Source organism: Rhinopithecus bieti, unplaced genomic scaffold (genome assembly GCF_001698545.2).
Source record: "Rhinopithecus bieti isolate Rb0 unplaced genomic scaffold, ASM169854v2 scaffold_6979, whole genome shotgun sequence".
NCBI classification, from domain to species: Eukaryota; Metazoa; Chordata; class Mammalia; order Primates; family Cercopithecidae; genus Rhinopithecus; species Rhinopithecus bieti.
In genome coordinates, this window is record NW_016805527.1 from 91,925 (window position 1) to 115,014 (window position 23,090).

Here is a 23,090-nt window from a genome sequence, read left to right on the forward strand (position 1 = left end):
AATATTAGAATTTTGAAGTCTTAGAATTTGTCACTCATATTTCACATGCAAAGCTGCTTTTTCTGAGAAATATGCATGAAGAAAAAAGTTAACAAATTCACTTAATAATAAATTCATGTGGACTAAGCAGATAAAAGAATTTCAGAGCTTGAAGACTGGTCTTTTGAATTAACATAATCTGATTTAAAAAAGGAAAAAAATGTTTAAACAAACGAAGTCTTTAAGAAATATGAGATGATGTAAAGCAAAATAACCTATGAATTATTGGTATTCCTGAAAGAGAAGGAGAAAAGCAAACAACGTGGAAAATAAACTTAAGGGAATAATTCAAGAAAACTTCCTTAATCTAGTTGGAGATATAGACATCTAGATACAAAAAATCTAGAGCACGCCTGTGAGATACTACACAAAACAAACATCACCAAGGAATATAGTCACCAGACTGTCCAAAGTCAATGCTCAAGAAAAAAAAAAAAAAAAAAAAAAAATCACATACAAAGGGAAGCCCATCAGGGTAACAGCCTTACAAGTGAGGAGAGTTTGGGGGCCTATTTTCAGCATTCTTAAAGAAAAGAGATTCCAATCAAGAATTTCATATCCCACCAAACTAAGCTTCATAAATGAAGGAGAAATAAAATCTTTTCCAGACAAGCAAGAGCTAAGGGGACTTATCACCACTAGACCAGCCTTATGTGAGATTCTTGATGAAGTTCTAAATATGGAAACAAAAGAATGATACCTACTACCATAAAACACACTTAAGTGCATAGCCTGCAGACCGTATATGTTAAAAAAAAAAAAAATTTTTTTTTCCACAATAGAAGCTACTACAAAGCAAATAGCTAACAATTTTGTAATAGGGTCAAACTCTTACATATGATTATTAAACTTGAATGTACATGTTCTAAATGCCCTACTTTAAAGGCACAGAGTGGCAAGTTGGATAAAAAAAGGGACCCATCCATCTGCTGTCGTCAAGAGATTCAACTCACACATAATGACATCAATAGGCTCAAAGCAGAGGGTTAGTGACAAATCTGCCATGCAAATGGAAAAAAAAAGCAGGAGTTGCTGTTCTTATATCAGATAAAACAGAGATTAAATCAACAACAGTAAAAGACAAAGAAGGGCATTACATAATGACAAAGGGTTCACGTCAACAAGAAGACTTAACTATCCTAAATATATGCACACCCAACATTGGAACACCCAGATTTATAAAACAAATATTTCTAGATCTAAAATGACTTAGCCACATAGTAATAGTTATGAACTTCGACACCCAATGACAACATTGGACAGACCATCAAGACAGAAAATTAACAAAACAAAACTATGGACTTAAACACAACACTTGGCCAGTTAAACCTAATAAACATTACAGAATACTCCATGGACCAACCACAGAATATATATTCTTTCATCTGCACATGGAGCATACTCCAAGATTGACCATGTGTTTGGCCATAAAGCAAGTATCAATACATTTTAAAAGAATCAAAATTATACCAATCATACTCTTGGGCCACAGTGGAATAAAATATAAGTCAATTTCAAAAGATCTCTCAAAACCATACCCTTACATGGAATTTAAACAACTTATTTCTGAATGACTTTTGGGTAAACAATGAATCAGAAATCAAAAAATTATTGGAAATAAATAAAAACAGATACATAACATATCAAAATCTCTAGGTAGGATGCAATAAAAGCAATGTTAAGAGGAAAGTTGAGAGCAATAAATGCCTACCTCAAAAAATTAGGAAGATCTCAAATTAACAATCTGACATCACACTTGGAAAATGAGAAAAACAAGAACAAACTAACCCCAGAACTAGCAGAGAAAAGAAGTAAATAAAATCAAAGCAGAAATGAATAAAACTGAGACCCCCAAATCCATACAAAGAATCAACAAAATCAAAAGTTGGTTGTTCAAAAAGACAAACAAGATGGATAGACCTCTAGCTAGATTAACGAAGAGAAAAAGAGAAGATCCAAATTAGCACAATCAGAAATGACAAAGCAGACATTACAATCAATCCTACAGAAATACAAAAGATCCTCAGAGACTGTTATGAACACCTCTATACACACAAACCAGAAAATCTAGAGGAAACTGATAAATTCCTGTAAGGACAAAATCTCCCAAGATTGAATCAGGAAAAAATTGAAATGCTGAATGGACCAATATCAACTTCCAAAATGGAATCAGGAATAAACACCTGTAAAAAATAAGCCTTGTACCAAATGGATTCACAGACGAATGCTACCAGATGTACAAAGAGTTGACACCAATTCTACTCAAACCTATGTTAGAAAATCAAAGAGGCATGTTTGCCTAACTCACTCTTTGAGGCCAGCATCACCTTGATACAAAGATACAATAAAAAATGAAATTACAGGCCAATATCCCTGGTGAACATAGATATAAAATTCCTCAACAAAATACTAGCAAACTGAATCCAGCAGCACATCAAAAAATTAGTTCACCGTGATCACATATGCTTCATTTCTGGGATTCAAGATTGGTTCAGCATATGAAAATCAATAAATGTGAGAATTTGATTCACTGTATAAGCAGAATTTAAAAAGAAAAACCAGATGATCATCTCAATAAATGCAGAAAGAGCTTTTGATGAAATTCAATGTCTCTTCATAATGAAAACTCTCAAGAAACAAGGCATTGAAGGAATAGACCTCAAAATAATAAGCCATCTATGATAAGCTCACAGCCAACATCACACTTCACGGGCAAAAATTGGAAGCTTTCCCTTTGAGAACTGGAATAAGACAAGGATGCCAACTCCCATCATCCCTATTCAAAATAGTACTAAAAGTGCTAGCAAAAGCAATCAGGCAAGAGAAAGAAATAAAAGACATCAAAATAGGAAAAAAAGGAAAACTACCTCTCTTTGTGGACAATATGATTTTATGCCTTAAAATTCTAAAAATGTCCACCATAAGCCTTCTGAAACTGATAACTTCAACAAATTTCAGAATACAAAATAAACATGCAATAAGTAGTAATAACATTTTTATACACAAATTACATTCAAGCTGACAGCCAAATTAAGAATGCAATCCTAGGCCGGGTGCAGTGGCTCATGCCTGTAATCCCAGAACTTTGGGAGGCCAAGGCAGGGGGATCACCTGAGATCGGGAGTTCGAAACCAGCCTGACCAACATGGAGAAACCCCTTCTCTACTAAAAATACAAAATTAGCCAGGCATGGTGGCACATGCCTCTAATCCCAGCTACTCAGGAGGCTAAGGCAGGAGAATTGCTTGAACCTGGGAGATGGAGGTTGCAGTGAGCTAAGGTCACACCATTGCACTCCAGTATGGGCAACAAGAGTGAAACTCCATCTCAAAAAAAAAGAAAAAAGAAAAAAAGAAAAAAAAAGAATGCAGTACTATTTACAGTAGACATACACACCACACACACACACACACACACACACACACACACACACACACAAATACTTAGAGATATATCTAACAAAGGAAGTGAAAGACCTCTACAAAGAAAACGAATCAAAAAAACTGCTAGAAGAAATCATAGATGGCACAAACAAATGGAAAAATATTCCATACTCATGGATTGGAAGAATCAATATCCATTAAAATGGACATTCTGCTCAAAGTGATCTATAGAGTCAATGCTATTCCTAGCGAACTACCAGTGTAGTTTTTCACAGAATTGGAAAAACTATTGTAAAATTTATATGGAACCCCAAATAGCCCCAATAACCAAAGCAATCTTAAAAAAAGTACAAAGTCAGAGGCATCACATTACCCAACTTCAAACTGTATTAGAAGGCTACAGTAACCAAAACAGCATTGTACTGGTACAAAAACAGACACATAGACCGCTGGAACAGAATACAGAGCCCTGAAATAAGGCCACACACCTACAATCATTTGATCTTTGATGAAGTCGACATAAATAAGCAATCGGGGAAACAATCCCTATTTAATAAACGGTGCTAGAATAGCTGGCTAGCCATATGTAGAGGAATGAAATTTGACCCCTACCTTCCACTGTGTACAAACATTAACTCAAGATGGATTAAATATTTAAATCTAAGACCTCAAACTCTAAGAATTCTAGAAGAAAACCTACAAAATACCATCTGGGCATGGGCATTGGGAAAACATTTTTGACTAAGCCCTCAAAAGTAAATGCAAAGAAAACAAAAATCGACCAGTGGGCCCTAATAAAAATAAAGAGCTTCTGCACAGCAAAAGAAACTAAAAACACAGTAAACAGACAACCTACAGAATGGGAGGAAATATCTGCAAACTCTGCATCTGATGAAGGTCTACTATCTAGAATCTTTAAGAAACTTAAACAATTGAACAAGCAAAAAACAAATAACCTCAACAAAAATAGGCAAAGGACATGAAAAGAGACATCTGAAAAGAAGGCATACATGTAGCCCACAAACGTACGATAAAATGCTCATCATCACGAGTCATCAGATAAAAGCAAATCAAAACCACAATAAGATACTACCTCTATAGTAGTAGTCAGAATGGCTATTATTAAAAAGTAAAAAAAGCAACAGCTGTGGGTGAGGCTGTGGAGAAACGGGAATGCTTTTGTAGTGTTGATAGGAAAGTAATTAGTTCAGCTGCTGTGGAAAGCAGGTTGGAGATTGCTCAAAGAATTTAAAACAAAACTACCATTTGACCCAGCAATCCTATTACTGGGTATATATCCAAAAGAAAACAAATCATTCTACCAAAAAGACACATATGCTCATATGTTAATCACAACACTGTACATCATAGCAAAATCAATGAATTAACATAGGTGTCCATCAGTGGTGGACTGGATAAGTGTGGTACATATACACCATAAAATATTACGCAGCCATAAGAATGAAATCATGTTCCTTGAAACAACATGGATGCATCTGGAAGTCATTATCCTAAGTGAATTAATACAGGAACCAAAAAAAAAAAAAAAAAAAACACCAAATACTATATGTTTTCACTTATAAGTGAGAGATAAACATTGGATACTCATGGACATAATGAAGGCAACAATAGACACTGGGGACTACTAGAGTAGACAGGAAGGGAGGGTGGCAAGGGCTGGAAAACTATTTGGTACTATTCTCAGTACCAGGTGATGGGATTATCCATATCCGAAACCTCAGAATCATGCAATATACCCAGGTAACATATCTGCACATGTGCTCCCTGAATCTAAAATAAAAGTTGGAAAATATAATAAATTTGTGTTCTTTAAATCAGCCTGACTTATTTTCCTTTCCTTTCTAATTTTCCTCTCCTTTCTCCGTTTCCTCTCCTTTCTCCTTTTCCTCTCCTTTCTCCTTTTCCTCTCCTTTCTCCTTTTCCTCTTTTTTTTCTTATGGTTTTGAATTACAAATGATTTATACATTGTTTATGATCATATAAATATTTTTCTGTGGCTGTGACAGATTATCAAGGGTAGCTATAATTGACTTTTGCCACAAATCTCTTGCTTGGTGACTATGCAGATCACTCCAGAATAATGGTTTATGCTCACTGAAAGTTTCGTACTATGTTTACTTTGGTATGCCCAGAAATGAAGTTCACAACCCTTTCATGTTAAGAGCGGCAGAACCATATTTCTGGAGTATCCAAATGAAAATAAGCATAACCATAACAAGCAGGAATAGACCAACATTATTGCCACTTACAAAAAGTATATTATTTGTATTTCTATGTAGAGATAATGATTCACTTGTGGAGTAAATCTTGGCATTACCCCAGCAGAAATTTTATGTGAGATGGGAGAGAGTTCTATTTTTCTTTATAAATTTTATTGTTCTTATTTTTTATTTTACACTTTGATGAATTGCTGACTATGCAAACAGCCTTAATCTTTTCTAGCAGTCACTTATTGGTTTTTAATAAAATATTTCCGACCACACACTATACATTTCTATAACAGTAAATATGCAAGTGTATGTGGGCATACTCTGGGTAAGGCTTTGTGTTTCAGCAAAAACAGATACAGCTAATAAACTGAACCATTGGTCTATTGCTGGTTCCTCTTTTACCCCAAAAGTTTGATCATCAGCATATTCAGATCTCCTGTTTTCATAAATTGTTTTATTTTCTCAATAAAACCTGTAACATTTTTACTTTTTCTTCTTGAGAATTTTGTTTGCTTCTTTTTTGTTTTGTTTGGTTTTGTTCCTTTGGCATCATGGGCATCATGAGGATATAGTATACAGCCACAAATTTGCCTAAGCTTGTGCTGATTTTTGATGAAAGAAGTTAGGTATTGTTTTATGCCCTGAATTTTAGCAGACCCACTCATAAATTTTGAATGCATTTTCTTGATGAATAACAAAACAAAATAACATAAATGACAGTTTCTATAACCACTCTACCAAAACATTACTTGGGTAGGGCTCCAACCATTAAAATTATAATAAAGATATTTTGATGGAAACCATAATGCTTTGAATAAAAGTTGACAAGAAATATGTACTTGTGATTGGAAAATACATTCAACTGTGAACCATTTTAATGAATTGGCTTTTTGTCAGCAATAAAATCATTTTCAAGAAAACAAGTCAAATTGTTTGATCTCATACTTTAAGTTATGCATATCGTAACTTCAGTATAATTTTTTGAAATCTTGTGTTTTATTTTGTTAAAATTTAAATAACTATAAAAGAATATGCAGAAACATAGGCTTCAAGCACATTTAATATATTGAAGAAAGACTAATTATGGTATGTAATATCTTTTCCATTTCTTAATTGTGGCTTTGAAAGATAATTAACACTAATGCCCAAAGACATCTTTTGTATGAAATGAATCAATTTCTCTCTCCTAGGCACCATCGATGGAAGATTTAAGAAAATAGTCACTCAAATTGTTTTTTGTGATCTGTGATTAATATGAGGTTGAGACTATATACATGTGTCACATACCACACATATGCATCATAGCAGATGTGCAAATTACATACACACATGCACATATGTATGTATACACACATGTATAGTTTATTCTACATGCATTGGTGCATGTTGTATTTAATAGACTAAGGGGGACAGAATAGTCATTTCTTCAAGTAAATATATTTGCATGGTGGTGGTTTGGAGACCTAACAGAAGTGCATTAATTGATTTTGAACAATAGAATGAGAGAGTACCTAAACAGCAAATTCTCCCAGGACAAGATTTGTGTCTGGTATTAATTACACATTAACTGGTTATATTGCTTTCAGCCTGTTTAAAAATGCCTTGAACACATGGTGGACTATAAAGTTGAATGGCTCATTGACTGAAGCTTAGAATTATCCATGAAAATTGGCATTATCTCTGTATGGCATCAGCTCCAATGCATGCTGCAGATTGGTTGTTCTGCCTCCCAGTGGCCAGGACACTAGGCAGTCACAAATGGTGAGAAATGGCTCTGGTGCCATAGGTAAGGTGTCAGCCACTTCAGATGCTGTTTGGAGAATTTAACAGTGAGACCTACAGTGAATCAGTTAGGAAGTGATGAGCTTGGGGATCTCTAGGCTGCCTGTGAAATTGTGCATAGTAACTCAAATAATCATCTGCTCCAATGGCCAAAACGCTTCTGTTTTCCTAATCATTCATACAAAAACCCCACAAAACAAATATTTTATAATATACTAAAAGTGAATCCTCCAGCATTGGACTTTCGCAGTAGATTTTTAGAAGCTTTGAGGGTTTTAGACATTATAGAATATTCAGGAACATGTGTGGCAATCTAATTAGCAGACTTTCCCTCTATATTTAGACATGCCATAATAATTTAAATTTGAAAGAAACTTTAAGTGTTTTTAACCAGAAAAAAAATTTATAATTTTCATTTGCCAGAGTGCTTTTCTGAAGTTTTGAAGTTACTGAAAGTTGATTTTCTGTAACTTGTTTTACTGTTCAAATTCGATTTATTTCTGCCACCTGTTATTTTCTCCCTGGATTTTTTAGAAATCATTTTGGACCATTAGATACTACTATAATAAGAGCCTCACTTCCTATGGTGTAATTGACTCTTGGTTTGACAGTTTAACAAATACACAATGAAAGTCCACTGTGTGCCAATAGCTGTGATATTTATTTTTCCAAGGAAGATACTTAAGCCTGAGTGTTCAATACTGTCCATCTGTTTGTTTAGGAATATGTTCCTTTGTTACCGTGACTATGTTGATAATTTTCCTTTTAGATGACGTGCTTCAGGAAAAAAGAATTTTATCTCTGGGTTGCAGTGTTGTTTTAGGAATGTTTTAGGGTAATTTAATAAATACAAATTATTTTTGAAAAGTCTTTGTGACAAATTAATGTTTTATATCACTTTTTTGAATCGGGAATTAAAGTATAAATTCCCAAATTTAGTGAACCATGTCAGTAAATATTTTCTGTTGTGCAAAGAACTGTACTTAGCAGAAGTATTTTATGTTTGCAGAATCTGTTTCTCATTTGGGAATTATTTGTTTGGTTTTGTTTTTTCAGTCTGCTGAACAACAACCACATCAGAAAGATTTCCAGAAATGCTTTTGAAGGACTTGAAAATTTGCAATATCTGTAAGTCAAAAGAAAAAATAACAATGGCTTATGGTGTTGATTGACTATTTTGCCTTTTGTGTGCATGTTTACTTTAAATTAAAATAATTCTTTACCTTCATGAAAAGCACTTTCAACCTTTATATAAAACTCACATATGAACATATCTTAAGTGCAATAAATTATTACTTTCAATAGGTTGTGCATCTGAAAACATTTGAATATGCACAATTCTCCTGCCACAAGTTCTAAATTGGATAAAATAAAACAAAACAGTTTTCCAATATTTTGCATTCAAATTTAATTACTCAATAATTGTAAAAAATTCCATACACCCAAAAAAGGGTTTCTTTTTTTGTTGTTGGCTAAAGCAGCTTTATGCCAACAACTTATCCATCCAAGACCTTCCAAAGCCAGTGAACACATTACAGTTAGGAACTTTAATAAACCTGAGTAAGAACCAAATTTTGGAAAGATTAGGTCATAAATATGATCACTGACAATTTTCATGGTTTTTGTGTATTATTGGTCAATGGGAATAAAGATATTTTAAACAACTGCCTGTTTGACTCAGAAACATTGGTGTTTGATAATTTCAGTGGTGGGAGATCATGATTGGATATGATTAGGTTGGAGGTGGAAGAAACAAACTACAAGGGCTTTTATCTCAGCTAGAGTGAGTGCTACAACGTTCTTTTTAAAACAATGTTAAGGCGATAATGAATATTTGTATACAAATATGTTCATTTGTAGATTAAGCACACTGCTAAAAAATTGTTCTCTTAAAGAGAAGAACACCATTTCAGTCTTTAGCTCTGACTGAATTTATACAACTGTAGTATCTTTCAAAACTATTGAAATTCCTATTAAACCCCAGGTCAGGAGCCTCAAAGCCTCCTGTGTTCAGTTGAGACACCTCAACCTAACATAGAGGTCTCCCACAGCTCTGGTAATTACTGAGTCCTGAAGTTTCAGTTTCCTCTTAGGTCAGTCAATTCCATCTGCTCACCTAACCTTTCATAAAAAATCTAACATACCATCTTAGTCAATTTTCTGCTGATGTAACAGAATACCACAGACTAGGTAATTAATTTTTTTAAAAAAGTTTATTTGGCTCATCGCTTTGGAGGCTGGGAAGTCCAAGATCAAGGGGTTGCATCCTAACATGATGGAAGGACAAATGAGCATACAGACAGGAAGAAAAAGGGGGCTGAAATCCCTCAATCACTAATCCACTTCCATGATAATGGCATTATTGCATTCATGAGGGAAGAGCCCTCATGACCTAATCACTTTTTAATAGTCCCTCCTCTTAATACCATCACAGTGACAATTAAATTTCAATATGAGTTTTAGAGGAAACAAACATTTAAACTGTAGCATTCTGCCTCTTTGCCTCACAAAACTCATGTCCTTCTTATATACAAAAATACATTTATTCCATCTCGGTGGCTCCAAAAGTCTTCATTTATTTTAGCACAAACTCAAAAGTCCAAAGTCCAGAATCTCACCTGAATTGGATATGGGTGAGACTCAAGATGCCATTCGTCCTGAGGCAAATTCCTCTCCAGCTGTAAGCCTGTGAAATAAATAAAAAAAAGATACCTACTTCCAAAATATGACAATCGTGCCTGCATATGATAGACACTCCCATGACAAAAGGGAGAGATAGGCAAAAAGAAAGAAGCAAGAGGCCCTAAGTTGGTCCAAAATCTAATAGGGAAAACAATGTTAAACCTCAGACTTCCACAATAATCATTTACTCCATTTGCCACCTTCTGGACACTGGGGAATTTGGGTCTCCAAAGCCTCAGGTGGCCACGACCCCATGTCTTTGCTGGGCTCAGCCCATGCTTCAGTTCTCTTGAGTTGGAGTCTCACGCCTACGACCTTCCCGGGCCAGAGTTTCCACTGGTGACCCTATAGCTCTGGGGTCTCAGTGGCAGCCCCAATCCCATGGATCCACTAGGCTTTGCCCTAGTGAGCCCTCTCTGTGGAGGCTCCACCTGTGGCAGGATTCTGCTTGGGCTCTGAGGTTATTTGATACATCCTTTGAAATCTAGATGAAGGGAACCATATTCCCACAGCTCTTGTATTCTGTGAGCCTGGATACTTATACCATGTGGACACTGTCAAGGCTTACTGCATGCACACTGCAGGAACCAACTTAGGCTATAGGTGGGGTTGGCTGAGGCATACACTGTGGTGGAACACAGGAAGCAGAGACCCAATGTGGCTCTGAGCAGCAATTCCATGGAAGGTACCTTGAGCCTGTTCCCTGAAACTATTTTATTTTTTCTAGAGCTCAGGGCCTGTGATGGGACAGGCAGACTTGAAGGCCTCTGAAACGCCTTTGAGGTCTTTCTCCTGTTCACTTGATGAATAGCACCTGAATCACTATCTGTGGTAACCTCTTTAGCAAATGGTCACTTGGGCACACCTGTAGTATTCTCTCTTTTACATGCTTCTTTACTCTTTACATGTGCAGCCTGCAAATTTTCCAAATCTTTCTGTTTTTTACCTTTTAATTACAAATTCCATCTTTAAGTTTTTTCCTCTAGCATCTCAATGTATGTAGTTAGAATTAGCTATGCAGCAACCTGAATGCTCTACTGCTTAGATATTTCTTGCATCAGACATCTTAGTTAATGACCCTTAAGTTCTTTATTCCGTAAAGTCCTAGGACACAAACACAATTCAGCCAAGTTCTTTGCAACTGTATAACAGGGTGACCTTTAATCCAGCTTCCAATACCTTGTTCTTCATTTCTGTCTGAGACCTCATGAGAATGCCCTTTACTGTCCATGTTTCTATCAACATTCTGGCCATGACCACTTAATATCTAAGACATTCCATACCTTTTCTACAGATTTCCTCTTATAAGCCCTTAACAGAATCACTCTTAACATTCTGTTCATGGTAATCTAGGGTTTTTCTAGCCTGCTCCTGCAGACTCTTTTAGCCTTTACACATTACCCAATTCCAAAGCTACTTCTGCACTTACTGGTATCTGTTTGAACAACAGATCCACCTCTCAATACCACTTCTCTGTCTTCGTTTTCTGCTACTATGAAAGAATACTACAGACTGGGTAATTTATAAGGAAACGTTTATTTGGCTCATGGTTCTGGAGGCTGGGAACTCCAAGACTAAGGGGTTGCATCTGGAGAGGGTCTTCTTGCTGTGTCATAACATAGTGGAAGAACAAACAAACACACAAGACAGAGAGAAAAAGGGCCAAACTTCAGTGATAACCAACTCACTCCTGTGATAATGGCATTAACTCATTCATGAAGGAAGAGTCCTCATGACCTAATCACCTCTTCAAGGTCCTGCCTCTTATCATAGTTACACTGGAAATTAAATTTCAATGAATTTTGGAGGGAACATTAAAACCATAGCACATGACTAGTGGGTGCATGCCATTCTTTATTTCCATATTTTATACAGTACTAAGTTTCCCTCAAACTTTGGTGGTGTGCAAAGCCTGCTGCTCATTAGTGAAGGAGCTTGACCTTCTCCCTATGTTTCATCTCAACCCTGCTCTGTAGTTCTCTACTCATTGACATGTCAAGAGTAACTCTCTTATAGTAAAACAAACAAATTAATAAACAAAAGAAAACAAGAACCTTTATGGCTTTTCAAAACCAATTTAGAAGGAATCTCATCACTTGCACTAATATTAAATGAGGAAATATAGTAAAATCACAGTTATTAGCAGGAAATTAATTTTGAATAAGACAAATGTTCAATGTTGCAGAGGCTTGGATCAGTTACGTACACAAGTGTATTCTCTGTGCTGAGTGAGAACAAAAAATCACTTCACATAACTTCTAATCAATGCTCTGGCCAACTAAAAACCCTAGTTATTAAGTGAAGAAAAAGTCTGGGCTTCTGTAAGATATGTTATTTAAAAGGCAAGGATAAAAAATGTGTGATGCAGTACATGGTGAACACATTCATGTGCCCACTACAGTAAATTTTACCATGTTTTCAATAACATTGCCAAGTAACTAGGGAATTTTGTAGAGAAACAGTGTTGTGAGTTAGAAGACCCATTCAATGCATACAATACCTGCAAGGTTTTATACCTTTTCTTTGCTCTTTATACTTGATCCACTGCTCTTTTATTTCTTCAAATATGGTAAGCACTGCCTTTCTACTCTCTGACCCTGGGCATGTCATGCTTTTTGTTTGTTCCTCGACTATTTTCCCTTTCTTGTCCCAGCTTTAATGTTATGACCTCTAGGAATCACCTTAAGTCAACCAATACTTCTCTTTTTCTCCCTAACACGGTGCCCTGTGTATTTCATTTATTGCATATACCACAAAAGTTTATTTTTTCTCATCTATTTGTTAAATTATTTATTTTATTATTTCCCCACTGGATTATGTGAGGTCGGGTGGCCATGTTCTCCTTATTTATCACACGTGTCAGCATCCAGAATTAGTATCTAGAACACAGGAACTACTCATTAAATATTGGTTGAATAAATGTATGAACATAAGGTACTCAATAAATGCTTGATATTTGCTTAATTAACACTCTTAGTTATGTTGAGGTAATTATTCGTAAGAGAGGAATGATAACACTATTAAATGCCTCTGTTGTTTCAACAACATGTGTATTTATCAATTATTTATAGCGTGCACTTTCCCAAAGATTACAAGTATTTATATCACAAAAAGTTGTTATAGTGCTTGTATATTCAGGAGGTCAATTTTCATTGGCTATTTATACCACAGAACTGCAGTTTTACCCTGTCAAACACAAAGGATAGCATAGCTTTTCCCCTAAGACACAAGCATTTGTAAACTCATCTAAAATTCTAGTGTGTTTTGAACCAAAATGTATCTCTGATCCCCTTGGGTAAAAATAAATTGAAATGTCTTAAGACAAGTTGTGCTTTCAAATTAAAAAAAATACAATTGTTTGAGAATGTTTTTGGGTATAGTGATTCGTTTAATGTTAGCTGAATTTTAGAGCTAAGACATATTGAAGATCTAAGAGCAAAATGCTCCTTTTCTTTGGTTTAGCAGACAGTTAAACTTTAGCTCCTTTTCTTTGGTTTAGCAACCCTTAAGAATAGCATTTGCAATGTTCATTATTTTTAACCATTTGACTTAATCTAATGATAAACTCCAAAATAAAATTTATTTGTTCAGAAACATCTTGACATCCAAATGATAATGATCTTGTTACCTATGGGCATTGATAATGATACCAAATCACTGTAATGCAAAATGTGATAATAGTCATGTTACTTAAGGGCACTGATAATTTCACAAGTTTCCAATTACCCATGGGGCAAAAAACTGATGCATCTCTGTGCATGTCTGCAATAAACTAGGCATCAATTGCTAGCATTTAAAGAGGAAATTTATTCCATATTCAAATCTGTGGTTCTGTTTCTGGCCATGGTTCTTGTTCTCTAAGTTTAGTATTTTATTTGAATTATAGCTTCTTCTTCCTACTAGCCCAGCTCTGAGAAGCTTTGTCCTTATGAACTCCTGTTACTGAATGCTGCTCCTTCTGCACAAACTCACCTATTTAGATTATTGGCTGAATGCGTCACTTGCAATTGTATCCTCAGCATTGGCCTTTTCCATTTCTCTGCAGTTTCTTTGAATTTATTGGGAGTCTGCCCCATTCCTATTGTATCCTATAGATAAAAAAGATTTTTTTGAAATAGTAGGCAAGTGAGTGCCACTGAAGAATGTGACCTTTAATAGTGTAAGCTGGAAGGACACAACTCTCACCAGTTCTGAAATCTCTTACTCCCTGGGTTTTACTGACAATCTTAACAAAATGAGTGCAATTTCCTTGTGGTTTCTTGTCCAATCTCTCAACTTTTGCTGTGAAATAAACCACTGCAGAATTTAGTGGCTTAAAACAATCAAACATTTTTATCTCTCATGATTGTTTCATGGACTAATGAGACAGTTCTTTTTGTCTATGTTGGCTCAGACCTTCTGGTCTAGAATGACTTTATTCACATAGCTGGCAATTTCTCAGTATCAGCTGGGATGCTTTTCTTTTCCATGTGGCTTCTCTTTCTCTAGCCAGCTAGGTTGTGCTTGTTTACACAATTACCTTATCCCTAGCATCGTCAGAGATGAGTGCTTTCCACACTTTGCTTGTGTCATGTTTGCCAGTGTCCCATTTGGCCACTCAAGCCACATGACCGAGATGTGATTCAGCACTGAAGAAACAGGCTCCATATTTTGGTAGATGAAGCAGCTTAATCACCTTGCAAAGGGGTATGAATCAGGGATGGGAGGAATTTTTTGCAATTTCTGCACTCTGTCACATTCATATAGGTCTGGAGCTTCCAGGGGTTGAGGTACGGGTTTCAATCACAAGCACATCCTGGGTTAGTGTCCAGGATGGATTATGCAGTAGGAGCTCAAAGAGAAAAGGGGCCATGTCTATTTGGGGAGCCACAAGGGGTGGGGGGCAGGTTGGACTTGATGGAAGGAGCAAGAGGATTGTGAGAAAATTCAGCAGTCTGGTATGTTTGTGTTATGGCAAGTATCTTTTAATGAATGGATGGGAGGGCCTGAATGGAGCATGATGAGAAATAAGGCTAGTAAGTTTGACAAGGACCAAATAATGGTGGAGGAGGGTTTGTGTGCCAAGTTTTCTGTCTCCGTGTGGTTAGCTCTTACTTACTTCTACTCACTCTAAACCAGTCTCCATTCCTACCACTCTACTAAAGGCTTTTTGATGAAGGCCACTCATGTTGTTAAACATATTGAACCGTTCTGTGCTTAATTATGTTTCATGAGGCTTCATGGTCTCCTGCACTGACTGCTCACCCTCTGATCTCCTTGGTGTTAGTGACATTGCATGTTCCTGGTGTGCCATTTGCTGACTCGCCTGCTCGGACTCCTTCACCCTGAGTTCTTGCCCATGTGCTGTTCTCTTTTCCACTTTACACCTCCCTGTGGTGGAACATATCTGCTTCCATGATATCAGTCATCATGTAGATGCTCCTGGCTCCCAAATCTTTATTTCTAGGCTCGATTAATTTTATGTTTTGCAATCCATACACATGCAATTTCTAACTCAATATTTCCACTTATATGTCCCACAGGAGCTTCAAATTCAACGTGACTTAAATTTAACTCATTATCTTTCTCCCTTCAAACCCACTCTTTACTTTCCCCTTCAAATGTGCTTCTTATTTTGGGAAATGACAGACTCATACAGTCATCTAAACTAAATATCTGCACATCATATTGGCCTTCTCCCACTTTCTCTCCTGCTGTGTCCAGTTAGCTGTTAAGTCTTATAGGGTCTAGGTTAACATTGCTCTATTCCCCTCCTATCTACCCCCATTGTGCTGCCTTGTCTTCCACCCTCCATATCCATCACCCTTGCCTGTGCAAAACTTTATTTCTTTGCCCAAATCTTTCCCTTTCTAAATCTCTGAAGGGCAACTAGTCATCTTTTCTTAAAAAAAAAAAAAAAAAAAAAACTTGATTAGCCCGTTCTTCTTAGAGTTCTTCAGTGGCTCCCGTTGTTTTTGGGATGAAGTAAAATCTCATTAACAGAACATATAAAATTCAACTTTATTTATATCTTCAGCCTTCATGACAATCAACTCCTCAAGCTTGGAGCTCTAAAGTTCCTGGTATGTGGCATTTGATATCCTTCTGAATTGCCAGCTTCACATACTCTCTTGGCAACTGTATTATGCTGGGATATTGTGTCTTCCTGAAAATACCTCCTGCTCCGTGACTCTGATGATCACGTAACAGATCACTTATTTTTTACCTACTATGTTATTAGAGATGTACATTGTCAGTAATCTATGCAACAAACTTGTAAGGTTTTATATATGGGATAGATGAACACAGTAATTAATTTTACCAAAGACACAAATATGAAAATACCAGGGCCTTCTGAAGAAAAAATGTGGGAACAGAAGCAGAGCAGGCGGTCTGGGGTGGGAGTGAAGAGCAGTGACACCTCTCCTACCCTGCCTGGGAAAGTATTCCCTGCCTTACGGAGTAGGGTGGTCTGGTCCACTCAGCAGGTTTACCCACTTAGAGAAATAGCTGCATCAAATGGTCATAACTCAATGAGAACAAGCATTAGCATCATCTAGCTCTTTCATCAAGCATCCTGATGGTCATCTGAATCTCATATAGATTTGCCATCAAGGAAAGAATATGCTGACTATCTGAGAAAAATAGCCCAATCTTCAAGGAAGTAACGTTTCTTATTAATTAATTGATTTATTGACTAGTTTTTTTGGTGACTTTGGATAGGGAAAATTAGTTTCCAAAAGAACAAAATATATTCAGATGCTCTGACTAAATTCATTTTGTAGGCCAAGTTGAGGAACTTCTGGAAGGTTCTTTTTGGGCCACTCATCCAGACTTCCTATAAATCTATCTTTTCACTCTGTACTTGCAACTATTTTCTCTTTGTGAAAATTAGGTAGCATTACTTTATAATCTTGACATATAATTACTTTGTCAGCATATTTTGATTAAGAAATTTTAGTTTTCATCCATGTGTTCATCCATTTGTCCATCCATCCAACAATCTATTTAATATCCATCTATCCATTTATTTATGTATTCATCCATCCAACAATAATGTAACAAACACCTACCATGCCAAATACTATACTAGGCTCTAGTTATGTCGTGGTGAGCAAAAAAGATTTGGCTCTGTCCTCATAAAATCTATGAACTGATATAGCAGAGGAACATTATTCATTTGTTTTCTATCTTAATATTTCAGTATTAAATTACCATGTCCTATGCATTTGGAGTCATGAATGTCCAGAATGAGATTCAGGAAGTTGGAGCAGGGAAGAGGAGACATTACAACTAATACCACAGAAATACAAAAGATAATGAGACTGCTGTGAACAACTATACACCCCAAAATTTGATCACATAGAAGAAAGAGATTTCTAGAAACCTGCAACCTTTCAAGATTGATGAGGAGGCTTTTGCTTCCTTTCTCCATATGTGATGCTGGGTCCCCCTTTGCCTTCTGCCACGATGGTCAGCTTCCTGTGGCCCTCACCAGAAGCCAAGCAGATGCTGGCACCATGTTCTTCATAAAACCTGCTGAACTGGGAGCCAAAATAAAACTCCTTTCTGTATAAATTACCCAGCCTCAGATATTCCTTTAGAGCGATGCGAGTAGACTAACACAATCACCTAAAAAATATTTTGGCACCTTGTTCTTAGTATTTTTCAATTCACTCACAAAATTTACTTTGGTTCCCTGTGGGAAAAATATTTAAATAATTGAATATTGTATAATGTGACAACCATATTTTTCAGATTTTAATGATAGATGGTATTTCCTTCCCCAGACTAAGCACTACATTTATAAAATTCCTTCAATGTAACTCTCCTATTCTGTAATTGATTATATGTAGATTAGCCATCATTTACCAGGGTTTTTTTTGAGAGTGAAAGCAGGCACTGCTAACAGTTATGCTAGTATAGAGTATATAAACCAAGGCTGTCCCAAGCAAATCAAGCATGTGATCATCCTAGTTATATAAGACTAATTTCAAATGACTGCTTTAATATAGGATAACTGTAGTGTCTTACTTTTGAGGAATTTAAAGCATATAATTTTATCACAATTGATGAAGTCATTTAAAAAAACCATCATTTTACATTCTATCTGCTCAAATCATAAAATCAAGAGTAAAAGGGAGTAACAGGTGATAAATGTCAGTGTTGCTAAGCATCAGATAAGGTAATGTAGGATTTCTTATAAAGTATCATAACATTGTCCTTCAAAAGAACTCTATGACCCTGAATATAGACAAGTGTTTTTGTGTGCAATACTTTCTAAATAAAATTTATGTGTCAGAGCCTTTCAGAGTTGTTACTGTTGCTGAAAAGATCTTTTCCTAGTCATGAGAATAACGTACATTTCCTCTATATCTTAATAGGCTCAGGATACCATAACAAAATACCATAGACTAGATGGCTCAACCAATAGACACTGATTTTCTCCCAGTTCTGGAGTCTGGAAGCCTGATATCAGAGTGCTAGCATAGTCAAGTTCTAGTGAGTGCTTTCTTCCTTGCAGACAGCCACCTTCTTTCCTCAGTACCCATGCTCTGTAAAATCCTGTAGGATTAGGATCCCACCCATGACCTCATTAACTCTATTTTATAAAAACTTTATAAAAGTCCTATCTCCAAATATAGTCACATTTGGGGTTAGAGCTTCAACATATGAATTTTGGGGGGATACAATTCAGTCCATAGCTCCATAGGAAACTTAAAAGTATACTTTTTATATGTATAAATAAATTTAAAAAATATTTTGTAAACTGCTTTAAAAAATCCTAATATATTCTCATGTGTTCCGTGTAATTAAATTTTCCTATGACAGCTAAAAAAAGATTAATGAGGGAGAAATAGAAAATCTGAACAGGCATATGAGTAAGGAGATTGCATCAGTAATGAAACATATCCCATCAAAAAAAACCGAGGACCTCATGGCTTCACTGCTGAATTCTACCAAACATTTCAAGAACTAATGCCAATCCTTCTTAAAATCTTTGAAAAGAGTTAATATTAAGGAAGACTTCCAAACTGCTTTCATGAGACCAGCATTGCTCTGAAATCAAAGCCAGGCAAGGATGCTACAAGAAAAGAACATTGCAAGCCAGTATACCTGATGAACATGGGTGTTTCAATTTGACTCAAACTCTTTGATGCCTAATTTTATGCTTTCATGGATTTCTCACAAAGGTAACTTATTTCATTTATTTTTCTGGTGCATACGCTTTATTTCTTTATTTTATTTTTTAAAATTAATTAATTAATTAATTAATTTTGAGAAAGAGTCTCACTCTGTCACCCAGGCTGGAGTCAGTGGTGCAATCTCAGCTCACTGCAACCTCTGCCTCCCATGTTCAAGCAATTCTTGTGCCTTAGCCTCTCAAGTAGCTGGGATTACACACACACACCACTATGCCCAGCTAATTTTTTGTATTTTTACTAGAGATGGGGTTTTGCCATGTTTTCCACGCTGGTCTTGAACTCATGAGCTCAGGCAATCTGCCCACCTTGGCCTCTCAAGCATATGCTTTTATGAAGCTGTTTGGTAATACAAGGTCAACCTTACAGATGATTGGGGTCAGTCATATTGTTACCCTAGCCAGAATGATCCAAGGCTACAATATTTCTTTTCCTCCAGACGTTTTTGTCACTCCTTCCTCTTTCCTGATTTTTCTTTGATTTCAGGCTACTCAAGTCCAGTTCTCCCAATCAGCCACCTTTCTGCCTGTTACCTATTTTCAGGTTTGCGAAAAGAGAGGGAGAAATAGACTCAGTAGATTTTTGCATTGTATATTTGCTAATTATGCAAAAAAAGGCTTTGAAGTTTTCCTTCTATTATGCATCTATTTCATGAACAGCCAGCAACTCACATCCTTTATATAACTTTTCTAGATTTCCCCAGCCAGAGGTACTTCTCACGTGTAAGACATTATTTCCTTTCCTCTCCCTCTGATTTCAATATCTGAGTTTTCATATAGCTGTTATATCCTTCTATTCTAGTGATAAGCTACTTGATATCAAGGAATTTATTAACTACTTTTGTCTTCCAGGCAATACTATGCAGTCCCTAGTACTTACACATGTTAAATAAATGATTATTAATATCAACTGTGTTTTTAATCTGTAGAATGGATGACGTTGGTGGAACATGATATTCAAAAGTCTAATTAACAGATATGTGGAACAAATTAGTTTTGTACGATAAAATGAATTAAATTAACCTTAGTAGTTCCAGAGAACAGAATTTAGACTTAGATACAGCAACAGGGAAAATGATTTCAGTTAACTTATTCATTCATTTCAACATCCATTCATTCAACAGAAGGTTTTAAATAACATGTTTTATTCTGAGATAATTATAAATTCACATGCAACTGTAAGAAATAATACACAGAGAGATAACATCTACTCTTTATCCAGTTTCTACCAATGATAAATACAGCAAAAAAATAGTGCAATGTGTGACCAGAATACTGGCATTGATACAGTCAAGATAAAGAGCAAATCCACCACCCAAGGTCTCTCATGTTGCTGTTTTATAGCCACATCCACTTCCCTCTGCCCAACCCCTCTTCAAATCCTGGCAACTACCAGTCAGTTCTCCATTTCCACGGTTTTATTTAAAGAATGTTATTTGAATGGAAACATAAAATATACAGCCTTTTGTGATTGCCTTTTATTTTCACGCAGCATCATTCTCTGGAGAGTCATCCTGGTTTTTGCATAATACTGATAGTTTATTACTTTTTATTGCTGAGTAATATTCCATGGTATCAATATACCAGTCTGTTTAACCATTCACCTATTGAAAGACATCTGAGTTATTTCCAGTTTCTGGCTATTCAGAATTAAAATCTTTAAGGTGGTGATTAACATTGCTTCACACATAAATAAAATTTACACAACTATTTTGGGTGAATTTAATTTTTTTATTCTTTAGAATAAACATCCTGGAGTGTGATTGCTGGGTCACATGGTAATTGGATGTTTGGTTTTAAAGACACTGATAAATTGTTTTCCAGAAGAGCTGTACAATTTTATATTCTCACTAGTATGTGATCCAGTTTCTCTGCACCCCTGCCAACATTTTACATTGTTACCATTTATAATTTTAGCCTTTCAGATATGTGTATAGGAATATCTCATTGCAGTTTTAGTTTATACTTCTCTAATGGCTAATGATGTGGAACATCTGTCATGAGCATTTACCATCTGTTTATCTTCTGTTCGTGTCTGCTCATGTCTTTTGCTTACCTTCTAATGAGATTGTGGGGTATTGTACTGTTAAGTTTTGAGAGTTTATATATTCTAGAGATTAGTCCTTTATCAGATATGTACTTTTCAAATATTTTCTTCCAGTCTGTAACTTGCTTTTAATCTTCTTAACAGGGTCTTTTGAAGAACAGGTATTTTCATTTTGATGAAGTTCAATTTATCAAAGTTTTTGTCTATGGATTATACCTTTGGTGTCAAGTCTCAGAGTTCTTTTTCTGCCTATCCATCCAGAAGATTTTCTCCTGGCTGTTTTTCCTGAAAGATTTATAGTTTCCATATCTACATTTAATTCTGCAACCCACTTAGAGTTAGTTTTTGTGTAAGGTGTGAGGCTTAGATCAAGGCTTGTGTTTTTGCCATGAATGTTCAGTTGCTTCAGCATCTCCTGTTAAAATGCTTTCTTTCTTCCCCGAATTGCTTCTGCACCTTTGACAAAAATAAGTTGGCTATATTTTGAGGGTCTATTTCTAGGCTCTCTATTTTACTACATTTACCTATATGTTTACCCCTTTGCCAAATAATCTTGATTAGCTAAATAATACATCTTGAAGACAGGTAGACAGTTTCCTTCCATTTTATTTTTTTTGCCAAAATTTTTAGTTAGTCTAGATTCTTTGCCTTCCATTAAAACATACAATAATTTTATCTACATGTACAAAAGTCTTGCTTGAATTTTCGTAGCTTGTTTTAAATTTGTATGGCAGTTTGGGGCTAAATGACATATTTACTCTATGAAACTTTTAATTCATAAACAAGGTATGTCTCCATTTATTTAGATTTTTTTTTTTTTAAATCAGTGTTTTAAAGTTTGAAAATAAACGTCCTCTAAAGCTTTTGGTAGGTTTATACCTAGGTATTTTGTTTTCGAGTGACTGTAAAGAGTATTGCTTTTTAGTATAATTTCAATGTTCACATTTTCATTGCCGAAATGAAATATTAGCATTACTACTAGAAATCTAGTGTTACTGCTAGAAACTAGTAATGCAATTGATTTCCATATTCCCTTGTATACTGTGACCTTGCTGATCTCACTTTTTAAATTCTAAGATCATTTTGGGATTTTTTACATACATAAGCATATTATCTGTAAACAGGAATACATTTTCTTTCTTTCTTTCTGATTTGTATATTATTTTTCTCCACCTTTTTTCATTGCCTAGGTCTTCCAACGGAGTGGTAAGAGCAGACATTCTTGCCTTGCTCCTGATCTTAGAGGGAAGGATTCAGTCTTAAACCATTATGGATAAGATTAGTTGTAGGTTTTTGTCAAGCTCTTTAACAGGTTAAGGAAATTTCCCTATATTTCTATTTTCCTGGAGCTTCGATCATGAATGGACATAGAATTTAGTCAGAGGTTTTTTCCTTTTTTTTTTTTTTGAGAAGGCATCTCACTCTGTCACCCAGGCTGGAATGCAATGGCACAATCTTGGCTCTCTGTGATCTCTGCCACCTAGTTTCAAGCGATTCCCCTGCCTCGGCCTCCTGAGTAGCTGGGATTACAGTCACGTGCCACCACATCCGGATAATTTTTGTATTTTTAGTAGACAAAGGGTTTCATCATGTTGGTCAGGCTGGTCTCGAACTCCTGACCTTGTGATCTGCACGCCTCGGCCTCCCAGTGTGAGCCACCGCGCCTGGCCAAAGGTTTTGCTCTTTATTGATTGCTGTGACTAGATGACTTTTCTTTTTCAGTCTGATTTTTTATATATATATAA

At 35.8% G+C, this 23,090-nt stretch overlaps 1 protein-coding gene across 9 annotated transcripts in view; it reads left to right on the forward strand.

Moving 5' to 3' along the window:
• Positions 1 to 23,090, forward strand: part of PXDNL (peroxidasin like) — a 381,495-nt gene that overhangs the window by 75,147 nt on the left and 283,258 nt on the right. For all 9 annotated transcript variants that reach the window (XR_001885752.1, XM_017872753.1, XM_017872754.1 and 6 more), the window contains one exon: positions 8,492 to 8,563. Coding sequence is in view for 4 of the 9 variants with exons in the window: in XM_017872748.1 (XP_017728237.1) it covers positions 8,492 to 8,563 (72 nt within the window). In the remaining 5 variants the exon portion in view is untranslated. The remainder of the gene's footprint in view (positions 1 to 8,491; positions 8,564 to 23,090) is intronic.